Genomic DNA, 14,885 nt, shown 5'->3' with positions numbered 1-14,885 from the left:
TGGACAGAACTGAGATACTACTAGGAATAGATCCTGAACCTACTTTAATATTCAGCTTAACATAATTTAATGTCTCCCCAGATTCACCTAAATTACTTGGGGTTCATCTTACAAATATGATTCTTAGGCTCTATTCCAGTCTTCTGATTGAAAATCTCCCCTGAGGGTAGAAATTGTATTTTAATCAGACATCCTAGATGATTATTACAGTTAGGTTAATTTCAAATATTTTTTTTCCTAGATGATTTCATCCAGTCATGGCTTTAATTACTAGCTCTACATCAATGACTTCCAAATCTCTCTCTTCAGAAACAGCCTCTCCCTTTCACAAGGATTCCTAATAGACCTTTCAAACTTAACATTGCCAGTCCACAACTCTTAATTCTCCCCCTCCATATTTGTTCCCCCTCCCTTTTAGTAAATTGTACCACCGCCACCCATCCTTGATTCTTTCTCCACACCCTCCACGTCTGATCCCTCAGTAAGTCCTGCTTGCTCCACCTCTAAATATATCTAAATGTATCTTCAATCTCTTCACTTTTCTCCATGTGCACTGTTACCATCACAGTCCAAACTTAACTGTAACAGCCTCTTACCTGATCTCTTTTTCACCCTTGTCCTCCCTATAATCTATTCTCTATACAGCAGTTAAACTTTTCTTTTTAAACATTTATCAGACCTTTTCATTCTCTTGCTTCACACTCTCCAGTATCTTCCCGCTGCACTTCGAGGAAAAAGCAGACCATTTCTCTCGCTCACACACCCTTGTGCACTGGCTCCTGCTCCATTTCCTACCGTTCTCCCCCTTTCGAACCACACTGCTCTTCTCTGTGGTGCTGCTGGGATTGTGTAGGTGCCTTGCTCTGGTTTTCAAATGGTTGAGTTCCTCTTATTTTTTTATAAATGTCACCTCAGTTGGTCTTCCCAAGCCACCCTAGAACATTTGCCGTATCACCACCCCATGTTGATTCTCTGTATGGAGTGCATCACTATGTTTCTTATATATGTATTTGTTTGTTGTATTTCTCCCCTGCAGAGAAGCTGCCTGAGAGAAGAATAGTGTCTTTATTATTATCGTTGTCATTTGCTGAATGAATGAAACACAACTCTTAATTTGTTTGAAACTTTGTCTGGAGTAGTATTGCAGAGCAGTCTGAGTACCAAATTCTCAATCCTACCTACTCAATGATTTTTACCGTCATCACTTAATATTGAGTAAATTACTGCATCTTAGGCTTATTTTTCTTAGAGTGAAACTTGTCCTATTGATATTTCAAGAGTGCAGGCTCTAATTATTAATAAACACCATCAGTGATTTGCCATACATTGTGTCTCAGCTTGTCAACAAGGGGAAGCGTTGTTAACTCTAAACTATGACGTCAAAAGGTTAAACAGACTAGGTTTACTCTTGTTCTTGTTGCTTTTCTTTTTCGTTTATTTATTTTTTTACTATACAGGTGACCATCCACGGCAAGATAGTATGGATTTCAGTAATGAATGGGGTGACCCCTCTAACTGTCGATGTGGAGATAGACTGAAGCCACTAGAGCGGAGAGCTGCACGCCAGCACCAGCGATGTCTTGCACATTCTTTGGTTGGGACTCCCAATTATATTGCGCCTGAAGTGTTGTTACGAACAGGTAAAATGTTTGTTTCATAAATAATCTCAGTATACCTTTAGACCAGCTGAAACTACATTAGAATGTGACTCGTTTCAGGCTTATAATAAAAGTATTAATTTTTCAGTATAAATTGGTGATTTAATATTAATTTTGATTGTATTAATTCTGAGCACTTTTTTAAAAGTGCTTATGAATAACCACAACTTTGGTATCTTATTTTAGGCTATACACAGTTATGTGACTGGTGGAGTGTTGGTGTCATTCTTTTTGAAATGTTGGTGGGACAGCCTCCTTTCTTGGCACAAACACCATTTGAAACCCAAGTGAAGGTAAGGTATAGAATCTATACCAAAAGAATTGTTATGAAGTCCCAGTACCATACACCTTTATCAGTCCTTTACTTTGAGCATCTTAATCTAGAATTAAAGAAAGAACTTGTAAGGATACAGGAACCCACTAAAATTCCATGAGCGAACTCTTATCTCCATCATCTCAGTGTTACCATACTCATATCCTTCCTCACTCATACACTACATTCGTATTTCATTCTCATAGAAGTTTTTAGTACCTTTTGAAGATGTATTCCAGTTTACTCTTACTACTGGCTGCTGGCTTTGTTTCCTTTCATTCACATTCTAGCCCCAAACTACTAACAAATGTCTGTATCTCCCTGGCACTTAAATGAAAAGCTGCTCACAATTTTGACCATAAACTGTCCCATTTAAAAACCCTTTAGTGGCCTTGTCTGTGGGCTAAAGTCCAAATTTGTCCTCAGTTCCTTTGTTCATACCATTCCCTCCATCTGGAATATCCTTCTTTCTCTCCCATGTTTCACAACCTTCCCCCCTTCCTGGTTCACTCCTGGTCATTTTAATCATTCTCTGAGAATGTCTTAAGATAATCATCTTTTCTATGATGCTCTCCTCAAGTTACAACTTCTGTCATTGCACTTAATACATTATATTTAAAACTTCTTTTAGAATTTCTTTTATTACAGGTCTACTGGTAATGCATTCTCTCAGGTTTGTGTCAGATTTGTTTGAAAGTGTCTTTATTTCCCCTTCATTTTAATATATATGTATATATGTAAGTATATGCATATGTATAAATACATACATATTTGTGTGGGTGCTGTGTGTGTAAAAAATTGGATGCTTTCTCCCTAATTCCAAGAACAAGACAAGGATGTCTATTCTAATGAGTCTTACTCAACAAAGTTCTGGAAGTCTTAGCCAGCGTAATACAGCAACAAAAAAAAATAAAAGGCATAAAGATTAGAAAAAAAAAAACTTGCTTTATTCACAGATGACATAATACTGTATACTGAAAATCCCAGGGAATCTGAAGAACTCCAAAGAACTAATAAGTGAGTTTAGCGAGGTTGTAGGATATAAGGGTACCACGTAAAAATCAATTGTATTTCTATAGTCAAGCAATGAACAAATGGAAACTGAATTTTTTTTTTTTTTTTTTTTTTTTTGCGGTACGCGGGCCCTTCACTGTTGTGGCCTCTCCCATTGTGGAGTGCAGGCTCAGCAGCCATGGCCCGCGGTCCCAGCCGCTCCGCGGCATGTGGGATCTTCCCGGACCGGGGCATGAACCCGTGTCCCCTGCATCGGCAGGCGGACTCCCAACCACTGCGCCACCAGGGAAGTCAGGCAACTGAAATTTTAAAACAATACCATTTACAGTAGCTTCGCCAAAATGAAATACTTAGGTATAATATTGGGTCATATTATACCTATAATTCTATTAGGTATAAATCTAATAGAACATGAACAAGATCTGAATGCTGCAAGTTACAGACTCTGATGGAAAAAACCGAGATCTTAATAAGTGGAGAATCATGCCGTGTTGATGGATTGGAGGAGACTCACACAGTAAAGCTGTCAGTTCCCCCGAAACTAATCTACGGATTCCACTCAAATCCAGTAAAAATTCCCAGCAGGAACTTGTGTAGGTATAGGTGAGCCAATTCTAAAAGTCATATGGGTAGACAAAGAAACCGATAAGAAAACAGGGTTTTTAAAATAAATTTATTTTTTATGTATTTATTTTTGGCTGTGTTGGGTCTTTGTTGCGGTGCTCGGGCTTCTCATTGCGGTGGCTTCTCTTGTTATGGAGCACAGGCTCTAGGCGCGCGGGCTTCAATAGTTGTGGCTCACGGGTTCTAGAGCGCAGGCTCAGTAGTTGCGGCACACAGGGGTTAGTTGCTCCGCGGCATTTGGGAGCTTTCTGTGTCCCCTGCATTGGCAGGCGGATTCTTAACTACTGCGCCAGCAGGGAAGTCCCACAAAAACAGTTTTTTAAAAGAAGGACAAAGTTTGAGGAATCAACTACTTGATTTTAAGACTTACTATGAAGTTACAGTAGTCCAGACAGTATGATATTGGCAAGAGGATACACACACAGATAATGGAACAGGATAGTGAATAGGGAAATAAGACCACACAAATATGGCCATTTGTTCTTTGACAAAGGTACAAATGGAGAAAGGATAGTGTTTCAACAAGTGGTGATGGAAAGATTGGTCAGCCATATACAAAAAAATACTGACTCAACATAAACCTGACACCTTACACAAAGACTACCTCAAAATGAGTCATAGATCTAGATAAAATATAAAGGCTATACTTTTAAAAGAAAATGTAGGAGAAAATCTCTGTGCCCTGGGCTTAGGTGAAGAGTTCTTAGAAATGACATTAAAATCATGGTTCATTAAAGAAAAGGTTGAGAATTTGGACTTCATCAAAAATTAAAAACTTTCAGTCTGCCAAAGACATAGTCAAACAATGAAAAGACAAGCTACAGTTTGGGAGAAAATACTTGCAGGTCACATACCCACCAGCAGGCTTATCTCTAGACTATTTAAGAACTCTCAAAACTTAAAGAAAAACAGCCTAATCCAGTGACTCGATAGAGATTTCCTTAAATGTCTGTATCAGAAAAGAAAAGCATGTCTCTCTCTTTAAGTATTCCTCAGAGGGTCAAAAGAAAGGCAGGCCTCTGGACTGGTCCCTCAGGGAATCACCAAGACCAGCCAAAATGTACAGCCTCAAATTTTTGGAAGGCAAGATCCTTACTGCCTACCTTGACACCATACCAGGAAAATGGGCTGCCCTCTCCATAACCACGGTGAGGCTGAGGAATGGTGAATGGTAGTTGGTTCATGCACACTGCTATCTTACCAAGTTTTAGCAGCTTTTCCCTTCATGAAGCAGTCCCCTCATTGCTCTTAGGATCTAGTCAGATTCCACAGCACCAAAATGGTTGATTATGATGAGAGTTGAATTTTTTTTTCTCAATTTAATGATTGCTTTTGTGGAGGGACTGACCACTGAGGCTTCCTGTTTGCCATTTTCCATGAGATCTCACTCTACTGTGTTTTTGACTATTATCTCTTTATATAGTTCTGTTAGAGGTTGTTCTAGTGATTACAAGATACATACTAAATTTTCATTGTCTACTTAGAATCAGTATCTTACCACTAAAAGTTCAGTGTAGAACCTTACTACCATATAGGTCCCTTCATTCTCTACCCTTTGTGTCTTAGTTTGGTTTTTTAAAATTTATTTATTTATTTATGTCTGGCTGCACTGGAACCCTGCTGTCGCACGCGGGCTTTCTCCAGTCGCAGAAAGCAGGGGCCACTCTTTGTTGTGGTGTGCAGGCTTCTCACAGCAGTGGCCTCTCCTGCTGCGGAGCACGGGCTCCAGGCATGCGGGCTTCAGTAGTCGTGGCTCGCAGGCTCCAGAGCACAGGCCCAGTAGCCATGGCGCGTGGGCCTAGCTGCTCCACGGCATGTGGGATCCTCCCGGACCAGGGCTCGAACCCGTGTCCCCTGCATTGGCAGGTGGACTCCCAACCACTGCGCCACCAGGGAAGCCCTGTGTCTTAGTTTTATATGCATCACATCTACATACATATAAAACCTCATCCAGGACTTCCCTGGTGGTCCAGTGGTTAAGACTTCACCTTCCAAAGCATGGGCAGCTAAGATCCCACATGCCTCCTGGCCAAAAAAAAAAAAAAAAAAACCCAGAACATGAAACAGAAGCAATATTGTAACAAATTCTATGAAGACTTTAAAAATGGTCCACATCAAAAAAAAAAAAAAAAAAGCCTCATCCAACAATGTTACAGTTTTTGTTTTCAACCATCAACTTATTTTAAAGAACTCAAGATGAGAATAGTCATTTGTATTTACCCAGATAGTTAGCATTTTCCTTGCTTTCCTGCATTCCTGATGTTTTACGATTCTTTCTATATCAATCCCTTCTGTCTGAAGAACTTCCTTTAGCAAATATTTTAGAGCAGGTTTGCTTACAGCAGATTATTTTAGTTTTCCTTCATCTAAGAATGTCTTTATTTCACCTTCCTTAGGATATTATCACTTGGTAATTGAAGTCTGCTTTTCAGTTCTTGCAGCACTTTAAAATGTATCCACTTCCTTCTGTCCTCCATAGTTTTCTGATGAGAAATCTACAGTAATTCAAATCATTGTTCCCTCAAGTAATGCATCATTTTTCACTGGCTACTTACAAGAAATTTTCTTTAGCTTTCAGTGTTGTAATTATGATTTGTCTGGGCATGGATTTCTTAGGGCTTGTCCTGTTTGGTGTCTCTTGACACAAAACAGCATCTTGAATTTACAGGTGTGTCTTTTATCAGATTTGGAGAATTTTCAGCCATCATTTCTTCAAATATGTTTTCTGTACCACATATTTTTTCCTTTTGGAACTCTGACACCAACGTTACACCTTTTGGTATAGTCCCACAGGTTACTGAGGTTCTCATATTTTCAAACTTTTTTTCTCTCTGTTGTTCAGATTGTATCATTTCTATTGAGTTTTCTTTAAGTTCACTGCTTCTTTCCTCTGACATCTCCATTCTGCTGTTGAGCCCATCCATTGAGTTTTTGTTTTTTGTTTTTTTTAAGTTTTTAAAGTCATGCTTATTCACGTTGAATTTACATTCAGTAAAACTCACTCCGAAATTTGACAAATGCAATCACCACCATAATCAAAGTGTGGAACAGTTCTTCAACACCCGCCCCCCCACCCCCGCCCCCGAAACCTTATGCACAGACTCCTCCCTGATCCTTAGGAATCCACTGATCCATTTTCTGTCAAAGGGGTCAGGTTTAATCATCAAAATAATCTATTATAGAAAAAATGTAAGCACAAAAAAAACAAGTTTTTAAAAGGATACTTTGAAACATACAATGTTTAGAATACTCAAAAGAATGGGATTTAGAACTAACCTTTGTAAATTAAAGCAGCTGACAAAGTTGTCTTAAGATAGTTGTATTGCTAGGATACCTAGTCTAGTTACTATGTTGAGCTTCAGGCTGGGGCTGGTGGGCAGAAAAATGATTTTAAATAGTTTAAATGGAATTGAATTCTACAGAAATTCTCTATGGGGCAGATACATGTTCTTGCAGATATTTGCACCTTTTCAGAAGTTCTCCCCTGCTACCACCATGAAAAGGACAGTAAGCAAAAACCTCTACTCTGTATATATCAATCATAACATGTTCAAATACATGTTATCTCCTCAAAAAGCTTTCAAGCACCACCTCTGTTTGTCAGCATCTTGAACTGGACTGAGCCGAGTCATGCGCCGAGGCCAGAAGGGTCCATTGAGTTTTTACTTTGGTTATTGAAGAGGGGGTTTAATTTTCTTCTCTACACAGCACTGATAAGCTCATATATGAATAAGGGAGAATGAAGTTCATTTATTCATTTATTTAATAAATATTTATGGAGACCTACCCCTTCCTTTTCTCCCTCCCTTCCTTCCTCCCTCCCTCATTCCAGTTTATTCAAAAACAAGAATAAGTGTTTACTGACTATCTGTTAATTATGTGCCAGGCAGTTTGCCACACACTGGGAAATGCAAAGACAAAACATGGTCTATAGCCTTATGAAATTTTATACTGTAGTAGGACACAGACATAAATAGATACCACAAAGTATTAGAGATATTATGCTACAAGGAAATATATAGAACTGGGGAGGCACAGTAGAAAGTCATTTCTACCATAGGTTGAAGGTCTTAACAGGGGAACTAAAACTTACAGTGAGTCATGTAATACGAGTATAAGTTGCCTAGAGAGGAGGGAATGGAAAGAAAGGTTATTTCCCACCGATTCATTATTAAAGGTGAGGAAGGTGAGGGAATTCCTTGGCGGTCCAGTGGTTAGGACTCACACTTCCACTGCCAAGGGCCTGGGTTCGATCCCTGATGGGGGAATCTAAGATCCCATGAGCTGTGCGGCACGGCCAGAGAAAATAAAGTAAAAAGGTAAGGAAGGTGAAATACCATGCAATTTATTTTGAAAAAACACAGTCCAGTAAGATTTTTTCATTTGCAACTTGGAGGAAATTTTTGTTTTTCTTATTTCTTTCCTTCTAATTTTTAAAAATCTTCCTTAAAGGTTATCAACTGGCAAACATCTCTTCATATCCCACCGCAAGCTAAACTGAGTCCTGAAGCCTCTGATCTTATTATTAAACTCTGCAGAGGACCAGAAGATCGCTTAGGCAAGAATGGTGCTGATGAAATAAAAGCTCATCCGTTTTTTAAAACAATTGATTTTTCCAGTGACCTGAGACAGCAATCTGCGTCATACATTCCTAAAATCACACACCCAACAGATACATCAAATTTTGATCCTGTTGATCCTGATAAGTTACGGAGTGATGATAATGAAGAAGAAAATGTAAATGACACTCTGAACGGATGGTATAAAAATGGAAAGCACCCTGAACACGCTTTCTATGAATTTACCTTTCGGAGGTTTTTTGATGACAATGGCTACCCATATAATTATCCAAAGCCTATTGAATATGAATATATTAATTCACAAGGCTCAGAGCAACAGTCAGATGAAGATGATCAGCACACAGGCTCAGAGATCAAAAATCGTGACCTAGTGTATGTTTAACACACTAGGAAATAATTGTAATGAGGCTTTGCAAAAAGGCCTGAAACGCAGGGGTTTTTGAAGCTCTGAGAGTAAAATTATGCAAATGTAACAGAGCTATGTATGTGTGCTCTGTGTACAATTTTTTATGTTCCTAAATTATGGGAAATCCTTTTGAAATGTTAATTTATTCCAGCCTTTTTAATCAGTAATTTAGAAAAAAAAATTGTTATAAAGTAAATTATGAGCTGAATATTATAGTCAGTTCTTGGTACTTAAAGTACTTAAAGTAAAAAATAGTGCTTTGTTTAAAAGGAGAAGCCTGATATCTATTTGTACATATGCTAAATAATTTTTAAAAAAACAAGAATTTTTGAAAATTTTTTGAAAGACAGTTTTAGTTTTATCTTGCTTTAACCAAATATGAAATATACCCCACATTTACAGAGGTGTTTTTTTTTCTGCCCCCATAATTTGTTTTTGGAAAAAAATAAGCTATAGAAATGAAGCCATCATGGTGGTGAGTGTTCCTAGGCTAATGATAATCTGTATAATTCACATTTTGTAACTAAGAAATACAAGGTTGAAACAGTATGCTCATCCAAATGAAAAATAGTGCAGTTTATCTTTTTTTCCCATCTGTGGAATATTTAATTTTCTAACATATCTCAGAAGATTACTGGCTTTGAAAGAAAGCACTACCATTTTTCTTTTCATATTGGTATTTTTAATGCTGCTTTCAGTTTTTAAAGGGAACAAAGCTGCCATAATTTAAAATTTTCAATACTAAAAGCTAATAAGATCTTTCATATTTTTACTTTGAAATTTAAAAAAAAGTTCCACATCCTAAGCACAGAGATCATTTTCAGCTTCATATGAAACTTTAATTAGAAATTATTTGTGGGTACTTACTGGAAAAGTACTTTTTCTGTATAGTGACAGTTTTGATTATGTCATCAGTAATGTTATAGTCTTCCTCTTTCAGAACGGAGATGCATACACAGATTGTTTCTGGCAAAAGAAAATGTGGCTATTTGACAATATTTTACCTATGGGCAGAGATTAATTGGTGAAAAAAACAATTATTATTTAACTCCTAATTAAGGTGGCCATTAGTAATTAGGAAAAAATACATAGTGGTCTTAGTAGAAAATTCAAAACCTCCTAACTTATTAAGGTTAAACAGTATGTTTTTCAGCATTACTGTTATATATAATACTTAGGTATAAGGACAACTTGTGGTTTCATACTAAAATACATTTAGCTTAACTTTTAGGAAGGGGGAAAGGGCTCTATTCTCACATTAGTAAAATTTGTATTTTACTTCCTGAAGCTCCACTGATGGGGAATTGTTTTATCAAAACAATATTTGTGGAGAAGAAGCATAATTTTAGTGATTTTTCAAACTTACAGCTTTCTTCAGATAAAAGCTAATGGAATCATGGATGCAAGTAAAATTAAAGGCAAAGCTGTTCTGGTTGAATTGGGGAGAGCAAAAAAGATTTATTAGCTCACACTTCCCTCCTTTCTATAGGTGGCCTTTTTATAGTTGGCCTTCTTAGCTTGTAGACCAGTGCATTGCCCACTATGTAATGGTAGGTCTTCGGGAGTCATTGGTCCTTCTGAGAATCGGATGAAAGCTGCGGCCCCTCTTCCCAGAAAAATGCACATCAACACTTGCACATAAGATGTTGCATGCAGTTTAGGGATTTTGGATGTGTTGAAACCTGTCACAAACTCTTGGTTAGGGACCTCTGTCCTGCAAGAACACTGATATATTAAACTAGGAACTTTGCTGTAAGTTTACTAATTAGTACTCAGATTAGCACATCTTGTATAAACACTGATCATTTATGGTGTGAAAGGTCTGTACCATGGGATAAGATATCCTTAGGACTGCCTCTCTTGCTGGTACAGCACCAAGGCATTTTAAACACACCCTTTTGAGGGCACTGAAATACATGTTTGGCTTGTTACAAGCTCAGTAAATATTTCTGAAGGACTTCTACTCAGAGGATTGTAGGAAAATGCACTACATAAGATGGCAGTCTTCACCTCCTGGAGTGTTTGATTAGTTCTGTAACATTCTATGCAAAACAAATGAGTTCAAGAACTTTCTAGCTCAGTACTCAAATTCTTAAGTCACCCCACTTGTTCTTCAGGCTTTCTCAGTCAGATTTATTGAAACTTCCATTTAGTTGTTTTATTTCCGGACTATATGGTGCAATACAGAACAAAACCGACTTTTGTTACCTTTACATTGTAGGGAGACTAAGGTGCTGTCTTCTCCCCCTCCCTCCCCCCAGACTCTGCGTTGCCCGTATTCCTCAAATGTAACAGACACTACAGATTCTGTATTCTTCTAAATTTCCTCTGACAGTATACGTTTTTTGTGTTTATCTGAAGCAGTGTACAAGCCTTTGGCATCTGCGTCTTTAGCAGTTTGGATATACTTATTAGCTGTCTTATTCCCCAACTATATCCAGATCTTCCAGTATAGAATCGGGTGCTTCCTGACCAAAAAGACGAGAACGATGTCAAAAATCTGTATGCTCTCAATTGAAATGGAGTGAAAACATTGATCATTCATGTTTTCTTTTTAAAGTAATTTTCCCACTCATTAAAAAAGACTTGCTGTCTTTCTTATACTCACCCCTTTTATGCATATCAGTGGTATTTATGAAATGTGTTCTATAATGATGTAATTGTAGATACAGTTATGTATTGTCCAGTGACGTCCTAAGGCAGGCCCTATTGCTGTATCTTTTCTACCTTATTTGTAATAGAAGCTATAGAATGTATGACTAAGAAGTCACTTTGAGATTGACTTTTTAAAAAAGTTATTACCTTCTGCTGTTGCAAAGTGCAAAACTGTGAGTGGAAATGTTTTCTTCTGACTTAATAAGATGTTGAAATTAGAGAATACAGTGGGAGGATTTTTAGATATTGCTGCTGCTGTTACCTAAGGTACTTTAGAAATTTTTCTTTAATAAACAAAAATAAACACAAATCCCTTTGGTATTTAAAGTGAAACATTTAGCCTGTTTGTTTTAATCTAAAACAAAAAGTAATTTGGATCAACATAATGGTGTATTTGTAAAGCGCCTTAATAGATCCCTTTGTGAAGGCACTATACCACAGTTTACTTTTATATTGTATTATGTATATAAGTATTTTGTATTAAAATTGAATCAATACAACACTACAGTTTTATAAAATAATGCTTTGTTAGGAAAAGGAGTTACAGCATTGCAATGTAACTAAATTGTTTTGCATACTTCTGAATGTAGTAGGTATGAATAATCAGCCTGTGTTCTTAATGAATCTATTTGTATTTCCCCAATCATTTTCTCTAGTGTAACATTTGCTGGGATCATAATAAAAAAAAAAGCAAAATTCAAATCTTTAAATTATGTGTGGAAGGCTGACTTTTAGGCTGCTTAGTTAAGTAAGTTGATGTTTTAATTCAAAAATGTAATCTTTTTATTCTCAGAGAAAATTTATGATTAAAAATTTGAGGACTTCCCTGGTGGCACAGTGGTTAAGAATCTGCTTTGCCAGTGCATGGGACACAGGTTCCATCCCTGGTCCGGGAAGATCCCACATGCTGCAGAGCAACTAAGCCCATGTACCACAACTACTGAAGCCCACACGCCCTTAGAGCCTGCACACCTCGACTACTGAAGCCCACGCATGCTAGGGCCTGCTTGCCGCAACTGCTGAGCCCACATGCTGTAACTGCTGAAGCCCGTGTGCCTAGAGCCCGTGCTCTGCAACAAGAGAAGCCACCGCAATGACAGGCCTGCGCACCACAACGAAGAGTAGCCCCCGCTCACCGCAACCAGAAGAAAGCCCGCACACAGCAACAAAGACCCAACGCAGCCAAAGATAAAAAATTAAAAAGTACTAAAGTTCTTTAAAAAAAACATTTGATGCTTTGAAATTAAAACATATATAGCTAATGATAATCCCTAGTTAAATTAAGGCAAACTGAGTAGAGTTAGTGTAGCCCAGTAAAACGTTTTCGTTTTGTCCAGTATAAGTACAATAAATATTTCATGTTAAAGGCTCCCTTTAGATCACAGATTTAAACCTTTTTAAATTATTGAACTCTGCATTTAGTATCATTTGAGCCCAGTTAGTAATTTTTAAAATGTGAAGTTATTAGCTAATCTCTTTTCCTTTATTTACAATCTTTTTACTTTATCACATGAACTGCCTACCAAATAAAGTATATATGTTGATGTTACATCTTAAATCAACTTTACAAAGATGAACAAATATTGAGGGGTTTTTCTCCCTCTTTTTCAAGCATTACCATTATTTTTTTTTAATTTATTTTTGGCTGCGTTGGGTCTTCATTGCTGCACCTGGGCTTTCTCAAGTTGCAGCGAGCGGGGGCTACTCTTCATTGCGGTGCGCATGCTTCTTATTGTAGTGGCTTCTCTTGTTGCGGAGCACGGGCTCTAGGTGCAAGCGCTTCAGTAGTTGTGGCGCATGGGCTCAGCGGTTGTGGCACACGGGCTTAGTTGCTCCGGAGCATGTGAGATCTTCCCGGACCAGGGCTTGAACCTGTGTCCCCTGCATTGGCAGGCGAATTCTTAACCACTGTGCCCCCAGGGAAGTCCCTACCATCATTCTTAGGTCTCCTTTTATCCTCTTGTTTGCACTCACTTGTAAAAAAATTTTTTTTAATATTTATTTGGCTGCGCTGGCTCTTAGTTGCGGCATGCAGGATCTAGTTCCCTGACCAGGGCTCGAACCCAGGCCCCCTGCGTTGGGAGCGCAGAGTCTTAACCACTGGACCTACAGGGAAGTCCCACTTGTAAATTTATATTTGGTCTATATGAGGCTGTCGTATAGCTCATGCAAACTACATTATGCTTATGATTCATTTTACTACATTTTTTAAAGATTTCCAATAAATGTATTTATTTGTCCTTTTAGTTAGCATATTTTTGGTGGGTGAGAAGTGATAAGGACTCCATGGAATCCAATTTCCCTTTTAATTCTGTAGCTCTGATGATATGTTCCAGAGAAAATGTCTCTAATACAATGTGTTTGCCTTCATATGTCATCATCGTCATCCGGGAGCTCTCAGCCAGGTTAGCTGTGGTTTCAGCAGACCTGCATCACAATTTAATTTCTTTCTTTGCCCAAGCTACTTTTCCGTGACTTCCACACCATCTTCTAGCAGACGATTGAATGGTGGACATACACTCCTGGTCCTGGAGAGTCTCCTGCTGAGGTGGGAGGCAGCTGCGGCTCACCCTGGGAACATAGACACTGGTGGCAGCCATTCTTTGGAGCTTGTTCTACTGCGTGGACCCTGGTGCTGACGGGTGCCATTGTGGGACCCTCCGTCTAGCTCACTGGCTCTCTCATTTTACTGCATTTTGGATCCATGTTTGGCATGGTTCAAATTGTGACCATACCTTGTTATGCCAAAGGCAAATACACAGAAAATGTATCTGCTTTTGTGTGAAGGCTAAAGGGAGGATATCAAATTTATGTTTGAAACATAGGCAGTTATTGTCCTCCCAAGTATCCGGTCTTTCCTTCTCCCTTCCATAAAGTCACCCAGAGATCCTAGACATTTTGGTGGATTCACAATCTGGGTGGGACTTTGAGTTTTTTCCCCTGGAGGAGGGTTAAATTTGTTCTGTGGTGAAAAGGGGGATTCTCAAGAGTTCCTAGCTCCCAAAGGGGTTGACTAATGACACAGGCTGCTCTTGTTCTCCAGCTTCCATTCTCTCAGTTTTCCTTTTACTAATAGAGCCCCCATCCCCGTTCATGTTTCAACTGTCCCACTAGAGCCCATGTTTCTCATATTGCCTTGTAATTAGTTGCGGCCCCATGACTAGGTTTTGGCCACTGGGATGTGAGCAGATGTGATATATGCAAATTCTACTTCATACACTTAAAGTTGATATTGCTTGCCCTTCACTTGCTCCTTCCCTCTTCCCACAGGATGGAACATAGAATCGTAACTTTATATTGACCCATAAAGTCTAGGAAAATACCCTAGTGATGGTGGGTTAACAAAATGAATAAAACCGGGCTACCTGAAAGATGGCGTGAAGCAGGGCTGGCTGTCCAACTGCAGAATATTAAAAGGAAAAAAAATTCATATATATATATATATATATATATATACCATTTGTTACTGTTGCTGAACTTGTACCCCAACTAACATGTACTTTGTGTTAGTGTATAATCTGATTTACAAAACAATTTGAGGTCATTTTATACTTTGTCTATCTCCCATGCAATGATTCATGAAATTCGGTTATTTACCTAGTGCATTTTTCTCTAATTCATCATCTTCATCCCCG

The 14,885-nt window shown here is 38.3% G+C and overlaps 1 protein-coding gene across 2 annotated transcripts in view; it reads left to right on the top strand.

Moving 5' to 3' along the window:
- The window catches only part of LATS1 (large tumor suppressor kinase 1), a 45,086-nt gene extending 30,429 nt beyond the window's left edge, over positions 1–14,657 (top strand). Inside the window, exons 5-7 of one of the 2 annotated variants that reach the window (XM_081251044.1) lie at positions 1,458–1,640; positions 1,845–1,951; positions 8,062–14,657. In XM_081251044.1, the coding sequence (XP_081107170.1) occupies positions 1,458–1,640; positions 1,845–1,951; positions 8,062–8,571 (800 nt within the window). In that variant the 3' untranslated portion in view covers positions 8,572–14,657. The remainder of the gene's footprint in view (positions 1–1,457; positions 1,641–1,844; positions 1,952–8,061) is intronic. The other variant, XM_081251043.1, reaches the window with a different exon arrangement.
- Positions 14,658–14,885: the final 228 nt, after the last annotated feature.

This window comes from Mesoplodon bidens (genome assembly GCF_964165515.1).
Source record: "Mesoplodon bidens genome assembly, chromosome: 12".
Lineage (NCBI taxonomy): Eukaryota > Metazoa > Chordata > Mammalia > Artiodactyla > Ziphiidae > Mesoplodon > Mesoplodon bidens.
Note: the sequence above shows the minus strand (reverse complement) of the source record. Positions and strands in the feature narration are given on the sequence as shown.